Source organism: Aulonocara stuartgranti, assembly GCF_965226115.1.
Source record: "Aulonocara stuartgranti genome assembly, chromosome: 13".
NCBI lineage: Eukaryota > Metazoa > Chordata > Actinopteri > Cichliformes > Cichlidae > Aulonocara > Aulonocara stuartgranti.
The window spans coordinates 30709601-30719534 of NC_138949.1; the positions used below are offsets into that span (position 1 = coordinate 30709601).

The window sequence follows — 9934 nt, forward strand, 5'->3', positions numbered from 1 at the left end:
AGTATGTTTTTTGTCCTGTCTTTCTGCCTTCACCCTCAGCCGTTTGTGGCAGCTGGCTGCCTCTCCCTCAGCCTGATTCTGCCAGAGGTTTCGTCCTACTGTCACCAAGTGCTTGCATGCAGGGGGTCTTCACTTTGTTCAGGTTTTCTCAGTGGTATTGCAGCATCTTGGCAGAATAAAGCACCTTGAGGTGACTGATGTTGAAATTTGGCCCATATCAATAAAACTATATTAAAACGAACTGTTCCTTTGATCTGACAGCATGAGGGGCCAGTATAATATTAGTATTAAACTGTTTCATTATGATACATGATACACCGCCAGTGTGTAAACTTTAATCTGGATTTTGTCCTAATAACAGGTGAAAAATATTGAGATATTTTCAGGCTTTAAGTGCACACGGGTTATGAAAAATAACTGCTACAGTGGTGAGCCACTGTGAAAATGCAGGGTCTGTAGAGTGTGAAACTATGCAAACATATATTTATGTCCATATGCACAAATGCCAGAAAAAAAACACTCCATGTTCAAGTATTTATTAAAATGTTTTTACTGCAGCAGGAGGTCCTTTTATACCCATTTTCATGACACGGTTCTCTGTCATGTTTAACCGCATACAAGACAGGCATACTTCAGCTCTCCTTGTATGCCTTTACCCTTCAGCTCAGCAGTAAAATCTTCAAGGATGCGATTCTGCATTTGACTGCTGCTCTTGGTTGTTATGCAGTCCTGATCTTTTGGAAAATATGCAGTTGTTGCTCCTGAGACTTGAATAGATGCTTCTAGAAAGCAAGAGCAAGACATAAGTTCAACCTCATATCTTAAAATTTACATACAGTTTCTGGTATTTAAACTCTCTGTTTAGGGCCACTAAGATTACACTTATTAAAATGCAATGAAAAAGAACTTTGCAGAGAAAATTGCAAGCACATTTGGATATGACTGAGTCGTTGGGAGCGACTTCCTGCTTTTCCCTCAGCTGCAGATTCATAGTAATAAGAGATGAATAAACTGCTGCCTTACCGATGCACTCAGCCAGCTTGTTTCCTCCTACGTACTGGCTCTGCCACTGATATCCTGTTTGCCCACTACATTCATCAAAAACACGTCTTTTTCTCAGAAAACCAAAATCATAACCCTGTGAAAAAAGACTCGTATTACTCATCCCACTTTCCACTATATGAATCATGAAAAACTGAAAAATATATGACAGATGCTGGTACATGCATGTACCACTTACATAGTTGCACATGGGTTTGCAGTAACGTTTGTTGGCAACAGTGGCACATGCTAGCCCCCCGTTTTTTGGCACTTCAGCTTCCTTGCATTGTGTTGGCTCAGATCCTTGGCATTCTGTAAATCAATGAATCGTGAACATTTATATATTAGATGTCTATTTCTTCTGTCTTTCCTGTTTCTTTAGTTCTGCATTATACCAGAGCTTCTGTTCAAAAACAGGGAAAGTAACCTTATTTTAAATGTAAATGTTATTTTCAGAGGGATTGTGTTCCTCAGTAAAGTTAAGGGTGACATGAAAAGCCACTTGGCAGTTACTACTTTCAAGGGTCCTTCTGTGCATAGTAGACTACAGTTCATCTTAATAAAGCTTCAGTTCCAAACCAACCACTCGTGTGCCAGTGATTCCACTTCATCAAGTATTCCTCAAGGAATGTGCTCATTTTCTTGTACTCTAGAGCACTTCTGAAACCAGTTGTTTCCAAACCTTTTTTGCTAGGCCCCCTTTGTTTTACATGAACATCTTTGCGCGCTCCTCCAGCCACATACACCTATATTTTGTTTTCAAACTCCATTGTAGTTTATTTCACACCTCAAACCTTTTGTAAACAATTAATCAAATAAAAATGAACAGCAATAAATTAAAGGTAGCAATAAAATAAACTACTGACTCTTTTATGCTACGTCCACACCTACACAGGCAATTTAAAAAATGCAGCTTTTTATATGCTTCTGGGCCTTTTGTCCACATGTAAAAACGGCATTTTGGGTCACTGAAAATGGAGATTTTTAAAAACTGCTCCCAGGGTGAAGTTTTCAAAAAGTTGGTTTTTGCTTTTAAGTGTGAATGAGGAAAACAGAGATTTAGTCACACAACGTCAAAGGTGTGCACCTTTTTTTGACGTCACTAACCTTCCGATCAGTAGATGACGTGCTCTCCTCCTGCACTACAGCCATGAGGTGGAGTAGTGAAGGTTCGTAATAAAGAACTATAGCAGCTAGGACGGGCTATGAATGGATGGATGGATCTAGCCTTAAACTCAACTACACACCCCAACATAACCAGCCTCTGGATGTGGTTCCCAATTATGTTTCAGACTCAGTAACATGAGGAGGGTCCAGTGGGAGCTCTAATGTGATCCTTACTCATCTGGATAAACATAAATTTCAGTTTGGGGGATCATTTTAATCGCAAACTAAAGTAAATATTAGTCATCTAGTTGTTAATGACATTCTGCTTCTTGTTCGGTGGTACTTTATTAGTGCGTCTTGTTTCTAATGAATATATTCAAGAACTTTCACGCCTCAAAATGGGCTTTTGGGAAGAGACTTGTTTTTTTTTCTTTTTAATGGCCCTTAAATATACAAAAATACATTTTATGCTTGAGTGAATGAAACTCCATTAAAAATGGTTGAAAATTGACATTCAAGTCGTGGCAGTTCTCCTTTGCATGAAGGCCAAAATGCCATTGCTGAGCACCAATATTTATTTTATGCAGAAAAAAAATGCATTTATGTATTTGCACTGCCGCTTATGAATCTATTAAACGTTATGATCTTGCTTAGTGCTTCTTTTTTGTTGACAACTGAGTTACAATTATTTTAAGATGGCTAAAATTGGATTACTAAGCTATGAATGTCATGAAACGTCTGTGTGCAGGCAGGATAGGACCCAAACGGGAGTATTAAATACACGGGGAAGGACACAGGGAAATGCATACTGACACAAATACACAGAAGGATTACTAGGAAATGAGAACACACGGGGAACACAGCTGATACGAATTAACAAGACGCCACAGGGGAACTACACCGAACATGAAAACACAAAGCTTTCAAAATAAAACAGGAAACTGTCGAATATCACAAAGGAGTGGGAGAAAGATAAGAGTGAGGAAGGGAGAGAGACATTACACAAAGGGAGACAATACACCATAACATGACCTGGGGACTGGGAGGACACAACATTCGGGGAAATGAGAAGGTCTAAGGAGATAAACATAGATGGGAAACATGGAATGACACACACAAGGAAGAGAAGATGGGCACAGAAAAGGGAGATAAGGGACAAGGACTGACACACCTAAACACATACAGAAGCGGACACAGACATGACGGGAGCCTAAATGTACAAAGGTTAACATAGAATAAACTCAGGATTACTAAGATAATAAACCATAACACCAAAGGTCAAGAAAACACAATATATATTCTTTTTGACACTGGTTCACCCTCATCCCAGTTACAGTTAAACACTAAATAAATAAAAATATACTTTAGTCAACTTTTAAATGTATCTTCCACTAATTTAATGAAAGGGTGAAATACTTTGAGTGGACTCAAGTGGATGCGATGTGCAGTTAAGAAATGGTCGCGTCTAAGACATTTCAGCAAACCTGAGGTTGTGAGATCAGCAGTACTAGTCAATGTTTCTAATCAAACTGCTAACACCGTGATCAATAACTTCTTCATGTATAGCAGCAGGTTGTGTAACTGAAACAGAACCACACATTTCTGGCGTTTTTGACAGAACTGGCTTCTTTTTAAGGTCCAATGCACAAAACTGAGATGAGAACAAATGTGGAATTATAGACTGTAAACATCAGTCGTTAGGTTATATTTACATTCATATCAGCCTTTATTTTTAAACATTGATCATTTTATATTTATGTTGCAATGGTAACTAAAGCCTAACACTTATAGTTGTTCTAACAGAATTGAAGTGAAATGCAGAAACAACACAAACAGTCGCACATGTCGCTGGCTCATCCTCCTACCTTTCAGCTGGTGTTTGTGCAGAGTATCCGTCAGATTCCTCATGTAGAGCTCCAGTGCAGCTGTCTGCTGTGCAGTCCAAGAAGATGGTGGGTTTTCGCCACACTCTACTGCCACCTATTGGTTAATATCAATTTAGTTTATATGGAAAGCAAATGGAGAATATTGTCAAGTTATTTATTTTCCTTTCCTTTCTTTACCGTCACTTAATTTTAAGTAAGTAAATGACGTGAGTTGTATTTATATGCATGTATGTGGAAAGACAAATTAATAACTTGCACTGAGATCAGCTGACAAACGTTCCCAGAGTTCAGCTTGTGAGCTGCAGTTGAGCGGAATAGTTTCATGAGCCACACAGGAGGACAAGACTGCAACCAGGCACACAAACATAAATAAAACCCCAATGTAATATTCATCTTCTCTTTTACACCTTACATTTTAATCTTCCTTTAGCTGCATATTTGTATTCCTCATGTACACTCTGCCTGTGATCTCACATTAAGATAAACATATGTAAATATGAGTTTACCTGCAAGTGAGCAAAGCCAAGTCAGTGTTGCCTTTAAAGCCATGGCCACTAAATGAGGGTTTTCTGCCCCAGAACTGAGAACTCAAAGCTATGACAGGTGAATTTATTGACTCAGTCTGTCAGGGCAAAGTTTACAGAATTGGTAAATACTGTTGTTTTCAGCTGCGATTGGAGTCAGCATCTGCCAGCATTTCCTTGACTATGACGTAACATGAAAGTGAAAAAGATTAATTATTGAGCACCTTTACAAAAAAAACCAAAAAAACAAAACAAAACAGTGTCACTTATACATACAGTATACAGGAACTCCAGAAATTGTTCTTCCCTTAGTAAGAGAGTTGTTTTCAGTATGCATGTCCCTGCTTTGTGCTGATGGGGGAGCTGGAAGCACACACTTACTGCTCCAATTAGGGCTTTGTGCTGTTCTGCTTCAAACTGGATGTCACTACTACTTCTTAGCTGCGAGACCATTATGGAGCCAAATGTCAGAATGTGATTCAGACACACACCCTCTCACATACATGTGCGCACACCAGCCCATCAGACACACTGGGTGACTTGGTGTCAGCCAGTAGTTGTGCCACGAAGGATGACTGTGTAAATAATTCACGGTGGATGTTATTCATTATGGATGTCTGATGATCTGCGAGAAAATGAATTATTGAAGCTTTTAGGAAGAGTGATTGAGCTCATTAACATGGAGGGTTGCCTTCTTTGTTTGATTTGACTAAAAAAAAGAAGAGTTCCTCCCTGTCTTCTTACCGACTTGTCCTCTACATCCTTCTATTCCTTGTCCTTCTTAAGAAAATCCTTATTTTGTGAATGCCGCCTGGAATTCTTTCTATAAAAAAATTTAACAATAATACATTTCTTAAAGTGTGAACCTATGATTTTCTTCATGTTGCAATGGTTTGCACAACAAAGGGCAGTTACTGTCGGGGAAACCTGTGTTGAAGCTTGCTATTTACTTGCATCAGCCTTTGTAGAAGTTTGAACAGAGAGAGCAAAAGAGAGAAAAAAACAACAATCATCTGGTGAATTATGAAACTGCAAGGTCAGACGTACAGTTTTATCCATTTTATAAAAATGTCTGACTGAAAATATAAAAGTATAAAATATAAAGGTCTTCTGGTACAGCAGTAAGAGTAAAGTCATTTTTCATCAGCTTGTTCTGGCATACAGTCCTTCATGTAATTCTACAAATCCCCCAGAAATGAATCATTTTAAGTTATTCAGTAGCATTGAAGCAACAACATAGCCCTTTGATGCTGTGATTAAGCATTTGGTAAAGGACATTTCGAGTACCTATATCTTTTTGAAACATGCACTGGAGTTAACCTAACTCAACCATCTCTACCACTTGCTTTTGGCTTTTTTATTCTCAAAAACTCCACTGAATGATGATCTGCACTTTTCATTTAGCTTCCTTTTCTCATTGCTAACTTCCTCAGCTAAGTATAATTTAAGTATATTGTTTAACATGATATAGTGTCATAGGGTTAACTGAGCAGAATTAACTAGCATGTTAAGACCTTTAGACCAAATGCCTTTTTCATACACACATTTGTAATGTAACATATATATATGTACCCAAAGGACTGTGATTTAGCAAAAAAAATGTTTCCCCAAAAAATACATTATGAAAAAAATTTAATTGCCATCAAGCAATCCAAGCTTGTCCTGATGTTTCTAAAAAAGAAAATGAAGAAATAGAGGTTCTGAGTTCATCCAGATTCCAATTCCTAAGAGATGGCAGCAACAGGAACAATTTCATGATTTGATCCAGAATTTGAAGCGGTATGACAGCTTTTTGGGACCACTTCTGATGAAGGCAGAGAAATAATTTCAGAAAGCCAACTGATCCAGTGTCTAGCTGTGTGTCTGAGGTAAAATAGTCATATTTGATCATTTCCACATCTGCATTTGTTCTGCACCGGCACGTTTTCAACTACTGAGAGCACACTTGCTGCCACTTGTTGCAGTGGTCTGATTGGTCATATCTGCATGTGAAAAATAAAGCTTGACCCAAAAAAAGCTGCCGAGCCGCTGCTGAACTGCTAGCTCGGCAGTGGTATCCTTTGCTCCAACTGGTTTTAACTTCGGTTGCTCACATTGTAATTGTGAATCATTTAACTTGCCCATTGTCTTCTCAACGTTAATGATTATTTTGTTTAAAATCCCTTTTTAACAGTAACCCTATGTGTTCTAAAGAAATGCTTGTCCAGTGTTTAAATGTGATACCAATGGATTTCTTTTTATTTTTTACAAGCATCCATATGTGGTGAGTTGGGAGTGAGACCTATTTCAGTATTGCCATCACTTGGCATGCCAAAAACATCAGTTAAACGAGGCGGCAGTGGCTTTTACAAAATTAGGGAATCAGTACAGACTGTCATCTCTGTTTAAAGATGTTCCAACATAAATGTCTCATTTGATGTCTGTGATGACTTTAACCCATTTTCAGGCAGACCTCTAATATAAGATATTAAGAGTAAAAGTTCACTCATTTCTAAACCCTGGTTAAAGGTGTAGGACCTGTTCTCCTGCAGTAGAAAAGGCTACACTTCTGAAGAGACTGAGTTTTAATTTGATACAATCAAATAGAGACATTTTGAAAACTGTAAAGGACTTTAAAATTCATTCTTTTGCAGTATAAACTGTTTATCTAGAAATATGGTAGAGGTGTGTTGTGTTTAAAGATGGGGTTTAAAAAAAGTAATCTATTACACTTCATCCCTTCCTGAGCACCAGCAGGCCTCATTACCAAGTAATGCAGTATTACATACTGATCAGAGAAAGAAATTTGTTACACTACTTATTGGTTTACTTTCACATTACTATGTGAAATAAACTGAAATGCATTGTCATATAATCAGTTAACTATATAAACCTATTATTACTACTACTCATTAGAAGGTTCGGTGTTCGATCGCTGGCTGCTTCAGTCTGCAGTTATCCTTGGGCAAGATGCTAACCCCAGGTTCTCTCCAACTCTTCCATTGGAGTGTGAATGTTAGATAGAAAGCACAGAAAAGGTGCTGGTATGAATGAGTAAATGAGGCAAGTTGTATGAGCTGCTTTGAATGCTATAAAAGAGTATAAAAGAGCTATTTAAGAACCATTTCATATATATATATAAAACACAAAACTGACAACAAAAAGTAAAGATCAAAACCAGCACAAAAAGAGTTTAAAGCAATGATTACTCCAATTCTGTTTATGGGTTCTTGGTTAGCGTTAGCACACTGTCTGTGCAGATGTTTGCCAAGAGCCAAAGTTAGCATAATGGACGCAGCTTGTCTTTTGTGCATATTGTATAATGTGCATAATGTCCATATCTCCACTCCATAAAAGCTGGAGGCCCCTCCACCATTTCCCTTCTCCTGGTATGCAGACATTTGAAGATCCTTTGCAACACAAGTAACAATTTTATTTTAACAGTGATGTAATTACTGAATTTTATAGAGCAATGTGTTACTTTAGCACATTACTAGAAAATGCAATTTGATCACAATAACACATTCCAAACATTGCTTGTGTTTATAAAAAAACTTTCTGTTTATCCGAGACTGGTTTGCAGGGGCGTGTCCCCAGCCACCGCCTACAGGTTATCCAAGGCATTCCTGAACCTCTTCCTAGACATGCCAAGAACACCTCACCCAGGACACTAAGGAAGCAGATCCCCAAACCACCTCAACTGGCTCCTTTCATATGGAGAAGTGGCTCTACTCCGATTTCCTCTCAAATGACTGAACTCCTCATCCTATTTCTAATGGAGAGGCCAGCCACCCTTCAAAAAGAAGCTCATTTCTGCTGCTAGTATCCTCAGTCTCATTTTTTTTGTCACTACTCAAAGCTTGTGACCATAGCTCATGGTATGAGGAATTAGGTCAACTAGTAAATTGATAATTTGGCTTTTATGCCCTCACCATGAATTGCTACCTTACATGGAATATGGCCCCATCCACCTGGAGAAGGTGCTATAGGGGATGACTGTCCAGGCCCCAGCTATCTGGAACAAAATTACACACCACAGAATTATTCTTTAGTGTTATTCTTTACTATTGTTGTCACTGTGGTGACCTCATAGCTGGTTATGGCCATGTTTCCAGGGAAAATGATTGGCAGATTTAAATGAACTGTTTGCTATAATAGGAAAGAGAAGCTCATTTGAACCTTGGATCCACTCCCCAAGCATTCTCCTTCTTCTCCTGGATTTATAAGTGCCTGCTTGCTCCACACGTCATGTCGTTCTCATTTCCGTGTCCTACCCTGCTGCCAGGACTGGCCTGTCGTGAAACTGCAGCCTTGGACCCAGCTGTTGCTTTATATCAATAAACATTTTTCATTCCCATTTAAGGTTGTGGTCCTTCTTATTGGAAGAGAAAGGATGGTACTTATCTTTATACTTCCTTTATTTAGATACATCTGGAAAGCTTTTTAGTAAACTTAAATAAATATGGAAACAATAAAAACTAAAAATCCACACGTTAATCTAATATTTTGTCAATCTTTTTTATTTATTTTCTTTATAGCATTCAGAAGGACACACACAGTTTCCTGTTATTGCACAGAAAATCTAGAAATAACGCTCTAAATACATTCTGCTTGGGAACATTGACGTCCAATATTTAGCCCTAGGGAGCTTCACTGGTGTTGGTCACTGTAGTGACAGAAGCTGCAGCCAGCATCTGGTTTTCTTTGCAAAGCATCGAGATTCAATGCAGGATTAGCCTTGCTGTCCGTGATAATGAAATCGGTGCAACAACCATCCAAAGATCAATACTAACACTTCATTTTTCAAATATTTTTGCACAGCCCTCTGTTGTAGAAGGGGATAATTATGGTTATTTAAACAGTAGACAAAGCTTGTGAATGCAGTATATTGTGTGAAACAATGACCACCGGTGCTGTCATTGTTTATTCACACAAACAAAAAGTCACCTGTCAGGAAAATATAACCATGAGTCATTTTAAATATTTGAACAAACCAAAGCTGCTGTTGAGGACTTTGACTTTATGTACAAAAGCGCGCGCGCGCGCGCGCACACACACACACACACACACACACACACACTGCTTAAACAAACAGACAGTGTGCCAATCCAGCCTGATTCCCTGCACACTCGCTTACATCAGTATAGAGCCATACTCACACCTACAGACACCCTGCGTTACTGTGTGCTATCAAAGCGATGACGAATGGCGTGTATGATAGCAACATGCTCTCCTCTCTGTCTAACCTTTCTGAAATACTCGTGACATTCTCCCTGCAGCGCACCTTGTCTGCCTCCCTCACAGGCATTGTGCTGAATTAGCCAGCCATGGAAAACGGCTACTCTGTTGTCAAATGATTCACACGGATGAGCTGCAAAAAAACAAAAAAGTCTGGGC

General features: G+C 38.7%; 1 protein-coding gene across 2 annotated transcripts; it reads right to left on the minus strand.

Annotated features, from left to right (window-relative positions):
* Positions 1 to 575: 575 nt before the first annotated feature.
* Positions 576 to 4598, minus strand: LOC309720881 (uncharacterized protein). Of its 2 annotated transcripts, none has more exons than XM_082558080.1 (6): positions 4541 to 4598; positions 4291 to 4379; positions 4014 to 4128; positions 1241 to 1353; positions 1024 to 1138; positions 576 to 779 (listed from the first exon to the last, which is right to left on the minus strand). In XM_082558080.1, the coding sequence occupies exons 1-6, from the start codon at positions 4581 to 4583 to the stop codon at positions 607 to 609; spliced, it is 648 nt and encodes a 215-aa protein (XP_082414206.1). In that variant the 5' UTR covers positions 4584 to 4598; the 3' UTR covers positions 576 to 606. The 2 variants fall into 2 exon arrangements, with proteins under 2 accessions (XP_082414206.1, XP_082414205.1); XM_082558079.1 differs by having other exon boundaries at positions 576 to 782.
* Positions 4599 to 9934: the final 5336 nt, after the last annotated feature.

Coding starts and splice junctions, on each gene's coding strand:
- LOC309720881 (XM_082558079.1), bottom strand. CDS start 4,583: ATGGCTTTAAAGGCAACACTGACTTGGCTTTGCTCACTTGCAG. Junction 1,354..4,013: donor GCACAAACACCAGCTGAAAG/GTAGGAGGATGA, acceptor ATTGATTTACAG/AATGCCAAGGATCTGAGCCA. Junction 783..1,023: donor CAAGCTGGCTGAGTGCATCG/GTAAGGCAGCAG, acceptor CTTGCTTTCTAG/AAGCATCTATTCAAGTCTCA.